This window comes from Nannobrachium achirus, assembly GCF_963921795.1.
Source record: "Nannobrachium achirus genome assembly, chromosome: 7".
In the NCBI taxonomy this organism is placed as follows: domain Eukaryota; kingdom Metazoa; phylum Chordata; class Actinopteri; order Myctophiformes; family Myctophidae; genus Nannobrachium; species Nannobrachium achirus.
In genome coordinates, this window is record NC_137816.1 from 7,096,993 (window position 1) to 7,112,565 (window position 15,573).

The window sequence follows — 15,573 nt, forward strand, 5'->3', positions numbered from 1 at the left end:
CGGTGTGTCCGTGTCCAGCAGATTTACAAGCTATCAACACTGTGTGATGGTACATGATGTTGGCTTGTAGATCTGTTCTTTTTAAGCATGCACCATCACATAAAGTTATAATGTTCGTGCAGGTCTGGGGTCTGACACAGATCTGTGTTCCTCGGTGCGGGGGTGGGGCTTATAACTGCCTCTGTGTCAAGTCAGTAATTTAGTTTGGTTACTATTTACATTAGGATTTTTGGTTCCTACCTTCCTCCAGTCAGATGAATGGGGCGGAACTAATTAGCGGCAACGCGACGTTTCTACCCGGCCGTTTTTCAATGTTGCACACACAGTAAAAGCAGCGTCAGTTCTGAACACTAGCCACAGTGTTGCTGTAAAGAGTTTACTATTAAAAGTGCCATAAAGTCAGCGAATTTGAGCAATAATTCCCTCCTTGTAAATGTATGCAGCTAATAAGGTACTGTACTGTAGTCACATTTGATGATGATTGGAAACGTATTGATGTTCCTGACAATAATTCACGTCGTAGAGTTGACACCTGTGAAACTGTAACGAAGAAAATTGTCAGTGATGCAATGGACTTTCTAGATAATAGAAGGACTGAAGTACAAGGGCATGCTAAAGGTCAAAGGCTTGAAGAACAAGTCATTGAAGAGATAATGTCTGTAGCCTCAGAGAAGACAGCCATTAGCGTGCACCGCTCAAAGTGCTCCGCTGCAAGCAGAAAGAGTGCAGCTGCTGATATTGCTGCCACAGAAGCTACTTTAGAAGTACTGCTAGAGCAAGAGCGTCATATAGAAGAGCTTCAGAGACTTGAAGTTGAAGCTGCACAGCTAAAGGCGAGACAAGAAGCTGAAGCCGCCCAGTTAAAAGCCAAACAAGAGGCTGAAAGTGCAGAGAGGCAAAGAGTGCTAGAAGCCAAGCGCAGAGAACTAGAACGATTGGAGACTGTTAAGAAGCTAAAGGCTGCCAAGGCACGACAGCAAATATATGATCAGAGCGAATGTTCAAGTCAAGCATCTAAGGGCGACTGCTCAGATGAAGAAATAAATGATCTTCTCCATCATCGTGTCTCTGTGAAGAAGGCAGAGGACATTAAGCCTCAAACTAGCCAGTTGCAGTATCATTCTCCACAAGCAGCTGTAACACACTCAAGGCAAGGACAACACAGTTCTCAACCACAAGCTGTACCACAAGACAGACTTGAAGACGGCACAGCAGCTCTTGTTAAATTGTTCGCAGAATCTATCAGTGCAAGTCACATTCCTCTACCTGAACCCACAGTGTTCAGTGGTGACCCACTCAGATTCAACGACTGGAAGGTGTCCTTTCAGACGTTGGTTGACAGAAAGAACATACCAGCTGAAGAAAAGATCTATTATCTACGCAAGTATGTGGGTGGATCTGCCAAGAAGGCCATCGAGAGCTACTTCTTACTGGGCAGTGAGTCAGCCTATAAGGCAGCATGGCAGATCCTAGAAGAGCGATATGGCAATCCATTCCTCGTCGCCAAGGCCTTTCGAGATAAGATTGACGCCTGGCCCAAGATAAGCGCTAAAGGCAGTTTGGAACTTCAAGAACTTGCTGACTTCCTGCGCAGCTGTGAGGCTGCCATGTCTCAAATCAGAGGTCTTGAAGTACTTAATGACTGCAACGAGAACCAGAAAATACTTTCTAAACTTCCAGACTGGTTGACTTCAATGTGGAATAGGAAGGTCATAGAAATAGAAGAACAAACTCACACGTTCCCAAGCTTCAGCCAGTTTGTCAAGTTCCTCACACGTGAAGCCAAAATAGCCTGCAGCCCAATAACATCTCTCCACGCTCTGAAGCCAACTGAAAGAGTTCCAGACAAGGGTGTAAAGAGCGGAGGTCCTGGAGCAAAGGTCTTAGCAACCAGCTCAGATGAGAAAGCCGTCGCCACAAACTGTGTCTTCTGTGAGAAGGCAGGACACAGTCTGCAAAAGTGTTGCAAGTTCATTCAAAAGACAATCTTAGAACAAGTCAAGTTCGTTCAAGAGAAGAAGTTAGGTTTCGGCTGTCTGAAGTCTGGCCATCACTCCAAGGACTGTGGAGATAGAAACACCTGTGACACATGTGAGAAAAGACATCCTACTTGTCTTCATGACGACCGCACCAAGGAAGAAAGGATGTCAACAAGGTCTAACAGATCAAGGGACCGTGACAAGTCCAAAGAAAAGGAAAATGACCAGCCACAAGACCAAGCAGAAGGACCATCACGTGAGGCGACAGCACACAGAGTCGTCCAGAATGTTGGGGACACTCATACATCCACAATAATTCCAGTGTGGGTGTCATCTACAGCTGAGCCAAACCGTGAAGTACTGGTGTATGCACTCCTCGATACACAAAGTAACGCAACCTTTATCCTCGAAGAGACAGCAAAGGCTCTCAATACAAAGAGTGAAAGAGTTCAGCTAGAACTTTCCACTCTTGCTTCAAGAAACACAGTCGTGTCCTGTCTGAAACTGACTGATCTGCAAGTACGAGGATTCTATTCAGACAAGACAATCCCTCTGCCAGTAACCTACTCAAGAGAGTTTATCCCTGCAGACAGAGACCATATTCCCACACCACAGACAGCGAAGGCATGGCCTCATCTTGAACACATTGCAGATGAGATCGCTCCTCAGCAAAGCTGTGATGTCGGCCTGTTAATTGGCTACAACTGTGCTCAAGCCCTCGTTCCAAGACAAGTGGTGCCTGGTGAAAAACATCAGCCGTTTGCTCAGAAGACAGACTTGGGCTGGAGTGTGGTGGGATATGGTAACCCGTGTCTCAACTATGGAGATGCAATTGGAATGAGTCACCAAGTCATTGTGAAGCAAGTGATGCCAGGTCTAGCCTGGGAACATACGTGTTGTCTTTGACTGCTCCGCCAAGTATCAAGGGACGTCCTTAAACGATCATCTCCTGACAGGTCCAGAGTTGACAAACACTCTACTGGGAGTACTGTATCGTTTCCGAAGAGGTCCGGTGGCAATCATGTGTGACATAGAACGCATGTTCCACCAATTCCATGTCAAGGCAGAAGACCAAGACTACCTAAGATTCCTTTGGTGGGAGAATGGAAATCTTGAAGTCCAACCTTCCATCTACCGGATGAAAGTCCACTTGTTTGGTGCAGCTTCGTCACCTGGCTGTGCCAACTATGGACTGAAGCACATCGCCGCCGAAGGGCAAGGCAACTTCAGTGAAGACACCATAAAGTTCATCCAACGGAACTTCTACGTTGATGACGGGTTGTCAAGTGTAACTTCTGAAGACCATGCACGGAAGCAAGAGAGCTTTGCAGCACAGGCAAGCTCCGACTGCATAAGTTCATCTCTAACAGCAAGAATGTCCTAGCCACAATCCCAAAAGAGGAATGTGCTGAAGCTGTAAAAGACAAAGACATGGCACTGGGTGAATTGCACATGGAAAGAGCACTCGGTGTGCAGTGGTGCGTGGCTTCTGACGAGTTCCAGTTCAGAGTCGTCGTCAAAGAGAACCCACTTACCCGAAGAGGAGTCTTGTCCACGGTCACTTCAGTATACGATCCTCTAGGATTTGTGGCACCCTTCATCTTGGTGGGAAAGCAGATTCTACAGCAGATGTGTCGTGACAAGCTCAGTTGGGATGACGCCTTACCTGATGACTCACGACCTCTGTGGGAAGGCTGGCTCCAAGACCTGCAAAATCTGGCTGTGGTGAAGATCCCAAGATGCTACGTTCCACCAAACTTCAAGGTTCAACATTACGAACTCCACCATTTCTCTGATGCCAGTGTGTCGGGCTATGGAGAGTGCTCGTACCTTAGAGCAGTGAGTGACACAAGTGAAGTTCACTGTTCCTTAGTAGTGGGAAAGTCAAGAGTCGCCCCTACTAAAGTCACAACCATACCCAGGCTTGAACTGTCAGCAGCAGTGGTAGCTGTCCGCACCAGTGACATGCTCAAGAAAGAACTGGAAATAGAGTGCCTACAAGAAATCTTCTGGACTGATTCAAGGGTTGTCCTTGGTTACATCAACAACGAAGCCAGAAGATTCCACGTGTTTGTAGCGAATCGTGTAGAACGCATCAAACAAAGCACAGAGTCTACACAATGGAGGTATGTGGCTTCGGAAGAGAATCCAGCCGACCATGCCTCCAGAGGTCTCACAGCAGAGCAACTGGTATCCTCTAACTGGTTCACAGGCCCAGCCTTCCTTTGGCAGAAGGAGTTGCCAAGTGGAGAAGTCAAGGTGGGAGAGATTGCAAGTGACGACCCTGAACTTAAGAAGGTCCAGGTTCTCGACACCCAGGTCAAAGAAGTCAGGTCACTGCTAGATCGCCTACAAAAGTTCTCAGACTGGTCCAGAATGGTGAAAGCTATCGCCAGACTCCAGCGCTATGTGAAGGAAATTAAAGGTCTCAAGCCAAGGTCCTGTGAAGCCACCAGTTTAGAGGAAAGGAGAGAAGCAGAACTGACCATAATCAAGAAGGTTCAAGAAGCAGCTTTCTCTCAAGAAATTCAGTTACTCCAGAGTCACAAGGAGACACCAGTCAAGGGCAGAGCCAACAAGTTGCACCGGTTAAGTCCATTCCTGGATGGCCACGGTGTCCTCAGAGTTGGAGGCCGCTTAACTCATGCTGCTTTACACCCACAGGTAAAGCACCCAGCGGTTCTTCCAAAAGACAGTCATGTGTCGAAGTTACTCGTCAAGCACTATCATGAAAGAGTGCACCATCAAGGACGAGGGATGACCATGAATGCGCTCCATTCCAATGGCATATGGATACTCGGCTGCAGCAAAGCAGTGTCATCCCATATCTACAAGTGCACTAAGTGCAGGAAGTTTAGAAGATGCACTGAACAGCAGAGAATGGCAGACCTCCCAGAGGACCGAATGGAAACAGCTCCTCCATTCACCTACTGCGGGATGGACTGTTTTGGACCATTCTATATAAAGGAAGGAAGGAAAGAGTAAAACGTTACGGATTGATACTTACCTGCATGTGTTCCAGAGCGGTTCACATTGAGATGCTGGACGACTTGAGCACGGATGCCTTCATTAACGCTCTGCGTTCATTCATCGCCATTCGTGGACAAGTACGCCAGCTAAGAAGTGATCAAGGGACAAACTTCGTCGGAGCAAGACGAGAGTTCGCCGAAGCACTAAAAGAGATGGATCAGGAAGAGCTCAAAGAGCTTGGATGTGAGTTCATCATGAACACCCCAGCTTCAAGTCATATGGGTGGTGTCTGGGAAAGACAGATCCGCACCATAAGAAGTGTCTTGACGTCCATTCTAGAACAGTCAGCCACACAACTTGACTGCTCTTCTCTACGAACGTTCCTGTACGAAGTCATGGCGGTTGTAAACAGCAGACCTCTGACCACTGATTCTCTGAATGATTCATCCAGTCCAGAGCCTCTGACCCCAAACCACATCCTGACCATGAAATCTACAATCCTCGCTCCACCTCCTGGAAAGTTCGTCAAGGAAGATCTCTACCTCTGCAAGAGATGGCGTAGAGTTCAACTCTTATCCAACCACTTCTGGACAAGATGGAAGAAGGAGTACCTCCTGAATCTCCAACAGAGACAGAAGTGGACCAAAGATCGAAGGAACGCAAAGGTCAATGATATTGACTTGTACTACTGCAAGATGATGCAACGCCACGTAACCAGTGGAGGATGGCTAAGGTCATCGAAGTGTACCCAGGAAAGGATGGGAGAGTGCGAAAACTCAAGTTGCTCGTCAGTGACTCTACCCTTGATGAGAAAGGAAAACGCATCTCCAAACCTGTCCACCTGGAAAGACCCATCCATAAGACGGTGACGCTGGTGGAAGCAGACTGAAGACCGAAGACCCCAGTCTCCCTCTTCTCTCTATTGTTCTCTTGCTATATTTCTCTCTACCTTTCTCTGTCTCCCTGCAGGTGCAGTTTGGTGACCATCCCTGGGGAGATCAAGGACCAAGTTGTAGTTTAGTTGTGTTGTGTTTTATGCAGTACTACGTAATTATAAGAAACCATATGCAGTGATATGTTTTGGTGGGAGTATAACTGCCTCTGTGTCAAGTCAGTAATTTAGTTTGGTTACTATTTACATTAGGATTTTTGGTTCCTACCTTCCTCCAGTCAGATGAATGGGGCGGAACTAATTAGCGGCAACGTGACGTTTCTACCCGGCCGTATTTCAATGTTGCACACACAGTAAAAGCAGCGTCAGTTCTGAACACTAGCCACAGTGTTGCTGTAAAGAGTTTACTATTAAAAGTGCCATAAAGTCCGCGAATTTGAGCAATAATTCCCTCCTTGTAAATGTATGCAGCTAATAAGGTACTGTACTGTAGTCTGACGTTTTTGTGTTGTTTTATTTGAAGATATTTTAGTGTTGTGTTTGTTGGCTTGATGTAAACAGCTAAGGGCTAAGAAAATGTTGCTAACTAAGTGCTTCATTACTGTATGGCATTAATGTTGTGGTTCTTGTATGTTGACTTAATTGCATTTGGAAATGTGTGTTTGTAGGCCTATGTGATTGAATTAATATGTTTGTACTACAGTATTAATGAAAGAAAAGAAACTAAGACAACGAAATTAGAGAATAATATTGTATGTTGTTTAGTAAATGACCAAGTGTTTATTGTACATTTTTGTATCTTTTTGAACCTTTTTCAGTTCTCACGGTGTGAATAAATTCATCAGTAATTTACAAGAACGTGTTGCTGTCCATCCGTATACATCTGAGGGAGTTACAGGGCTCATGCACATAGTTTCAACTCTGTGGTCACATGATCATAATCTATCTGTCAGCTCTTTCACACTCCCTTCTGATTGGCAACTTTTGGCTTTCACAGTTTGTGGGAGGGGCATGTTTTGCCCAAAATGCCACCAATCATGAATTAAGCATCTGATTACCATGAAACTTGGCTACAACAGCCTCATGGTGGCGCTACAACAGCCAGCTTCATGTTTATAACTCTTAAACCGTAGGCCATAAAATATTATCATTTTATCCTGATCCTTGGGTCATGACAACTCAACATTCTATTACGTTTTCCCTAATTTAGAAGGATTAACATACTGTGTGTGTGAAGGTCCAGGTTCATCAGTTATAGTGTTATAGTGTGTATATTGTCAGGGTTTCCGGCACCGTTTTATTGAACAGGCGCCGCGCACAGCCTGAATTTTCTCCCGCCCGGCCAGGGTCTGGGGAAAAAAATAATAATAATAAAGAAATCCTCGTCGCTAACTGCACGTGCAGGCGCGCCGCACCGACACAGCTCTTAAAAGTGTTCAGGAATTTGCCTCACGTCTCGCAGTTGCAACGCTGCCTACCAGCGCACATTACACCAGATATATGTGTTACATAGTTGTTGTTTTTATTCATTCTTTTGTGTTGCGCTGTCTGCCTGCACAGTGTGTGCTGCATACCCTTTTTGAGCGGTGGTCACAACTAGGGTTGGGGGCGGTAACCGCCGTACCGCGGTATACCGAGGCCTACCGCGGTGTCAGGGTCCTTACCGCGGTCAAAATAGTCTATTGTTTTATTGAAAACAAGCGAGTTTCAAAACGGGGGAGAGGCGAGGACCGCAAGCGCTCCATGCCGCTCTGCTCTGGGCCGCGTACCACAGGTTTGGAACGTCTATGGTTTGGAAGCCACATACGTCACTCGACTCGGAGACTCTCTACACAGACACAGCAGCAGCCTCGTAGTAGGGAGCACGGAGAAGCGTAAACTTTCTCTGACTGTAATCCACACAACACAAGTATGTTAATACATACCTTGTGTTGTGGCAGTAGTACCTTGTGGCATTTTGTTTTTTATTCATACGGATTACAGGCGGAGCGCGGACCGCGTGGACTAAAAGCGAAAATGAAACTATCTTTTACTTTTCCCACCGCGTCGCGCCGACTCGCCTGTTGTGCCCCGTCGCCGATTTTATAACCTTTTCTGTCAAGTCTTGTCACTAAAACCTGTATCAGCACTCAATCGCTGTGATCTCAGACGTGAGTTAATCACTGTACACGATCTGATTACCCGTCTCCGTCTCTCTTCTGCTTTGTTCACACACAGCACTGACAGCAGTCTGTGTCTTAAAAGCCCAAGTAGCTACCGTTACTATGGTAACCCGACAGTGCAGATCTAAAAGCTCAGAACGCGTCGCGGATGCGACGTGTTGTGAGCTTGTAGATCTGCGCCTTTCAAAGCCAAACCTGCTGTGCTGTACGGGGAAGTATAACTCGGGCAGTCAGGCTGTGGAGAGGCGACTTTTGGGAAGACGATTGCAATATTTTGGCTTATCGCCGAACCTTAATTAATAGATACGGGGGTGCGGTAATTACCGCAATACCGGCGGTAAATGGGAAGACGGTAATCGCAGTAACAAAATGTCGATACCGCCCCACGCCTAGTCACAACGCTCCTATACGTGGCCGTGTGTGTGGGTATGCGTGTCTGTAGCCTGCAGTAACCTTTTCTGACCACACATGTTAAGGGAGGGGCGCTGTTGTTCAGACTCACATTCACACACACACACACACACGCGCACACGCACACACACACACACACACACACACACACACACACACACACAGCCTCCACCGCTCAGTTCACACAAGTGTGATTTTTTCAAACTCAAGAGACTTCACGTCGTCATTACGCACACACACGCACGCACGCACACACACACATACACACACACACACACACACAGAGAGAGCTTATTAGCCAACATGCTAACAGTGCCACACTAATGTGTGCGTCCGGACGCGATGCAAGACATGCTGCGTTCATCCGTTCAACCATCACGTTATTTCTTCTATTCTAGTCGCTCATCGCTTCACTTTGGTGGTGCAGGTGGGGTCCGCGTTAATAAAATGTCTTGTCCCGTTGGAATCAACACAAAAACATTTAAGTGTCTCCGGACAACATCAACACAACGCTGATTGGCTGTCAGGACGCGATGGGTGGACTGGGGTGAAGGGAAGCAGTGGTGGAAAAAGTACTCAAATGTTTTACTGCAATGTAGAAGACAAGTACTCTCTTACAGTTACAAGTAAAAGTCAAGCTCATAACAAGCTTATAGATGAGCTATTTTCAAGTAACCTAGGTATAAATAGGGATAAAGTGAATTAATTTATGTTTTATGGTATAATCATTTATATCTCCAAAGTAACTAGTAACTAAAGTTTTCAAAAATTGCAGTGGAGTAAAAGTAAAATATTTAGATCAAGATGTAGTAGAGTAGGAGTAAAAGTACTGAATACAGGAAAAACTCAATCTCCTTCTTTGTACAGTATAAGTACAGTACATCAGTAAAGTAAGTAAATCTACTTAATTACTTTTAACTTTACACCACAGTTTTTTTTGTGCTGTAGGCAACTATTTATATGGCACAAGTACTGGTTGATTAACCTGAAGAAAAGAAAAGTTACACTGTCCTGTAAAAAAATATATATATATATTCAATGTTGAATAAATGTGAATGATGATAGCATGTAGTTGTGTTTTCCGTCATCATGGGCATGTGTTTGTTAAAGTAACTTCTTCTCCTATGTTGAGGGCAAAATAAGAATGAATAGAAATTAAGGTAATTAAATTAATCTAATTAATTAATTAAAAAATTCCGGCGCGCGCGCAAGCGCGCGCACCAGAGTCCACCCATAGCCAAGTCCCCCCTGGCCAAGCTTTTTTTCTGCAGGAAACCCTGATTGTATAGTGTATATCAGGGGTGCCCACACATTTTTGACGTGAGATCTACTTTTAAAATGACTAGCTCAACATGATCTAACCATCCAAAATGTTTTAGCTGAGGGCCTGAGGGGGGCTTTGGAATAACAGCATTGTCTACATTTTAGACAAACACACTTACTGTAAGGGGGAAATAAATGGGAAATACTGGGGGAAATGTCTTCATCCCATTCCGTATGGAAGTGGAAGGTTTTGGGGTTCTTTGTAATGCTACTGACTCTTGAACAAAGTATCTCATTGGAGGTTTGCCTACTTTAGAAGCCATGAAGGGAGCTGACAGGCCCTTCTTGATGTCATATTGACATATTCTTTTTATATTTTAATTATATATTTTTAGAGGCATGTCATGTGGTCTACCTGCACACCCTTGGTGATCTACTGGTAGATCACGATCTACCCTTTGGGCACCCCTGGTGTATATTGTATAGTGTATATTGTATAGTGTATATTGTATAGTATTAATGTATATTGTATAGAAGGATTAACATACTGTGTGTGAAGGTCCAGGTTCATTAGGTATAGTGTTATGGTGTGTATATTGTATAGTGTTATGGTGTGTATATTTTATAGTGTTATAGTGTGTATATCATATAGAAGGATTAACATACTGTGTGTGAAGGTCCAGGTTCATTAGGTATAGTGTTGTAGTGTGTATATTGTATAGTATAGTATTAATGTGTATTGTATAGAAGGATTAACATACTGTGTGTGTGAAGGTCCAGGTTCATCAGTGTCTGAAGGAGGTTCATCTTTAGAGCGGTCAACCTTCACTGCTGGAGCTCTGTCTCTTCTCTCCTCCTCTTTCTCCATGCTGATCTTTATTCAACCTGTCAGGATTCATAAAATACATCAGAAAACAGTCAATGCTGGATGCATGTGCACACACACACACACACACACACACACACACACACACACACACACACACACACACACACACACACACACACACACACACACACACACACACACACACACACACACACACACACACACACACACACACACACACACACTTCTTCTGACATCATAATATGTGCATTATTCAACACTATAAAGTGTAATTAATCAGGAAATTGCAAGTGTGGTTTTACTGACGCCTGTCGAGAGGAATCCACTGGGAAATTAATTCTGTCTTAACATTTATATTGTTGCGACCGTCAGGTCATATTTACTATCAAAACCTCCACCGGCTGTCAGTCAGTCTCTATGCCACGTCACACTTTTGGCCCTACTCTTATCTCCGGCACCGTTGCCCCTATCCATGCCAAACTTTGCACACTCACTCCTTGGCTGGCAAACCACAACCTCCGCCCCTGATTTCTCACATTCCCCTCTTCTAGCGCCACCACGAGGTTGCTTTTTGCAGACAACATGCATGCGACCTGACGGTCGCTTATCTTCTGATTAGAGAGTCTTACTGGTATATTGTAATGTCATGTGAAGCATGACCAATCCTGTCTGATATCCAGCCTTACAACCAGCATAACATCAGTCAACAGGTTTATAAAACACACATTCACTTTGCTGGGGGAAAATAAAGAGAAAATCACACCCAATGTAAAGTGAGCGGCGGTCGTGCTTGCATAACATCTTCAGACAAGGATTTGAGCCTAGGATGTACAGCAGGGGTCGGCAATTAGATTTGGCCTCGGGACAATTTTTTTCGGGCCAATTAGATGGCGGGCCAGAACATTAAATGAAAAAATTAAAGGCTATTTTAAGAAAGTCATAGTTAAACAATACTGGAACTCCAAGACTGCCTTACAAGACATATAGGCATCTGTGATTAAAAAAGAAAAATATATAGACCAATAGACCAATTATTTGTTTACAAACATTGAGACTGAATGCACAGCTGACTGTATCATGTAATCAATTCCCAACAGATCCCCAAACCTGTTGTTTTGGGGAGCACTGGTTATTCAAACTCCTCTTGTGTGCTAGTGAGGTGCTCCCATGGGTGCGCCCTTATCGAGACATATACTTCATTGCGCAATGGTGTTCCGCGTCAAGAGTAGCTGATATACAAACTCACATCGCGTCACCAATGCAACCCTTCTGAGCTTGGAGGTCTGCGGCTCTGCGCGCGACACCGTCGCAGGACGGAGCATAATTAGGCTTCATGGACTGCAGCTGGGCGAGCAGTAGACGCTCTGGTGATCCAGTGGATCGGGTGGGTGATCAAGAGGAGCGCTCCCTCTGTTCTGATGACGGTGAATAGAGGTGGGGTTTGAAGGACAACTGTTTTGAATCGCTATTATTGTTTACAATCAACAGAAACTAAGGATTATATATTTCAAGAGTGAGAATTTACAGTAAAAATCCTAAGCATTCTTCCTCCACACTGGGAGAAAAACAGCATCTGAAAGTTTGATGGAATGCATTTTTAAACACGAGTGCCATCCATTGCATCCTATGAACGGTGGGGTTCATTTGGTGCCGACCGGCGTGCGCATACTGGCTTATATCAATGTGACGTGGACCATTAAGGCATCTATATGTGGAAAAACAAGCTGTTTTCCCCTCTTTCTATTTGCAAATAGGACTGATTAGTGGAGCCTATAATAATTTTAATGATTACATACTTTTATTTATGTTCATAATTATTACTCCCCTTCTCTGCTGCAAGTAGGCTACAACATTACATACACATATGCATGATTCATAATAAATCACTTGGCACATCTCACAACGCTGTGCAGCCAGCACAACGTTTTGTGAGATTGTAGATTGAATAATGTGCGCATTCTGCGCGACACCGCTGCACGTTGGATCAAACATTGGTCGTTAGTGTGAATTGAGTGCAGCTGCAAGCCTACTTGTGCAGAAAGACAGACAGCTAGACAACACGAAACATTCAGCCTTATCTGCTTCTAGTTAGCAAGAGAACACAATCCAAAGGCATGAAGAAAGAGGAGTAAACAGTGAAAAGTGGCGTTTAAAGAGGAATATGGACAGCAAACTTTGTGTTTATCCTACCTACCTAGCCTTACATTAATCCTCTCCTGTAGTAGCTTCTGCTTTGATGACGTCTATGGCTACAGGAGAGTCTTAACGCTTTGACAGACAGGTCGGGAGTATGGTCTGCAAAACTGCTACTGTGGCTCTACACATGCATACATGCGAGACATATCTTCTGTACAAGTTCTGCAAGGTGTATGCGACTTGTACGGTAGCCTTGTTTAATGTATTAGTCCGTATTTTTAAATAAAATTCGTTTTTACCAAGTGTACAGCTTTTCCTCGTTTGCTACAATGTTAGCTGCAACAGCGCCCGTTGGTGGCTGGAAGCATTATTCCGTATACACATACGTCATGTCCTTGTATGAACGAAAGGGGGAATGGATGAACGTCACGTGATAAGTGCAGCCATCTTTAACCAGACCAGAGCTGCTCGATTTGGAAAAGACACACACTTGGTAAAAACTCATTTTATTTAACAATACGGACTTATACATTAAACAAGGCTACCTTACAAGTCGCATACACCTTGCAGAACTTGTACGGAAGATATGTCTCGCATGTATGCATGTGTAGAGCCGCAGTAGCAGTTTTGCAGACCATACTCCCGACCTGTCTGTCAAAGCGTTAAGACTCTCCTGTAGCCATAGACGTCATCAAAGCAGAAGCTACTACAGGAGAGGATTAATGTAAGGCTACTACCTACCTCTCATCTACGCAAAGCCATCTGAGAAGCACCACGGCTTTGCCGTGACAGTTTTGGCTGCTGGCAAGGATTTTAGACACGGCACCAAAGATGAAGCATGGATATAGTTATGGTTAGCATGGATACCAGTTAGTTTCCACCCAAGACAGAAGCAGTTTGACCACAGGTACAACGGTACAAGCTCACTGCAGCAGCACCACTCCACTGCTGCGTGGTGTGACTCTGCGGACTGTGTGTGTGTGTGTGTGTGTGTGTGTGTGTGTATGTGAGTGAGTGAGTGAGTGAGTGAGAGAGAGAGAGAGAGAGAGAGAGAGAGAGACGGTCCAGAGCAGCGACACGTTTGTTCGCTCGTAGTGCTACCAATCTAGTGGGACTGTCAGTATTGTTTAAATAAAAAGTAAAATAAAATGAATAGATCTCAAAATAATCTGAGGGGCCAGAAATAATTTCCGAGGGGCCAGTTTTGGCCCGCGGGCCGCCTATTGCCGACCCCTGATGTACACTATGCTACACACACACGTTTTGCTATGGCAAATGCTGAGGAAAAAGGCTACAGACACACGCTCAGCCACTCTATGGAGCGGTTTACCACCGCTCAAAAGAAAACTTGACGGAGAACAATAGTGTGTTGCTATAGTAACCACACTAATCACATGAGGTCATGATTCATTCAGTATAATAATCATACCAGTAAGACGCCCTTAAGGGCAAGGTCGCTCCATGTGTTGGCCATCTGGCCAGTGATGTACATCGGACAAGTTACCCATATATGGTGACCCCTGGTACCCATAGATATTCACAGAATATTGATGACATCAGGCATCTCCATATATGGGCATAAAGGGATCTGTTCACTTGGACACGTATTATTTACACTTACAGTATGCTACCAACACATCGGATTGCAAACTCTCTTACAAATGCTGGGTTAATTTCATAATTCAACTGTTGGGTAGACACTATTGGGTTGGAGGTTGGGTTAGTTTGACCAAACATTGGATTAAAAATATGTTAACACAATTGTTCACACAGTCCCACGCTCCCCATTCTGCCTGCTTCTCTGAGGGAGAGCCCGCCCTCCAGCCCACTACAGTCCAATAAGGAAAGAGGAACGGAAGAAAGGAGGAACGGAACGGTCGGTCGGGTCTGTCTTCTCTTGTGAGGATTAAGAGGAACGTTGAATGAACCGTCTCTCCCGTCGCATTTGCAACTGAACGCCGTGAACGGTTGAACGGGTCTTTTCGGGATGGTGACCCGTTTGATTTGGTTCACCATAAAGATCCGTTCTTTTGAACGGGTCATTCATGACCGACACATCACTAATAAAGTCTAGTCAACATGTATTCCTTCTTGAGTGAATTAAACATAAAAAGATTATAGCAACAAAGTGACATAGTGGTGGGAACTATTGTTCATTTACGTGAACCGGATCATCGTTCGTTTGTCCATAAGATAGATTCGGTCATGTCATGGGGGGGGGGGGGGGGGGGGGGGGGGGGGGGTTGAGGCGCTGAGCCTGTCGTCACATCAGAGCATGAAAGATAATCCCTTCCACTTTAGGGTCAGCCAGACAGACAGACAGTCAGACAGACAGACAGACAGTTATTGTGTGTGTGTGTGTGTGTGTGTGTGTGTGTGTGTGTGTGTGTGTGTGTGTGTGTGTTCATTACGTCAGATAAAACAAGAACAACCAGGTTCTCCCAGGAGGTAATAGATTACTAGAGTAAAAAGAGTAGAAAAGGGGAGGGGGAGAGAGAGAGAGAGAGAGAGAGAGAGAGAGAGAGAGAGAGAGAGAGAGAGAGAGAGAGAGAGAGAGGCAGGCAGGCAGGCAGGCAGGCAGGCAGGCAGGCACACACACACACACACACACACACACACAGTCATGTGAGGTGACATGAAATAAAATAATGCACAACTGTCAAAAGGGGCGTGGCTACAGAGTGGCTAAACAGGTTGAGCTGACAGAGATGAATTCACATAAACATCGTTTACTTGTCTCTGTGTTTGTCTGACTGCAGCCTGGGGATAAACATCAGTGGTTCTCAACCTGTGGGTTGGGACCCCCTGGGGGTCCCCAGATGATTAACTTAATGTGCAACATTGTTTTCTCTCTCAACAGTAAACAAACCAACATAAAGTTTAAGTGTATTGAGGGTATCTGCACATTTA

General features: G+C 45.0%; 1 protein-coding gene across 3 annotated transcripts in view; it reads right to left on the reverse strand.

Annotated features, from left to right (window-relative positions):
- LOC308288999 (uncharacterized protein) overlaps positions 1-15,573 on the reverse strand; it is an 80,636-nt gene that overhangs the window by 46,174 nt on the left and 18,889 nt on the right. For all 3 annotated transcript variants that reach the window (XM_080730494.1, XM_080730495.1, XM_080730496.1), the window contains one exon: positions 10,439-10,562. In XM_080730494.1, coding sequence (XP_080586620.1) covers positions 10,439-10,545 — 107 coding nt within the window. In that variant the 5' untranslated portion in view covers positions 10,546-10,562. The remainder of the gene's footprint in view (positions 1-10,438; positions 10,563-15,573) is intronic.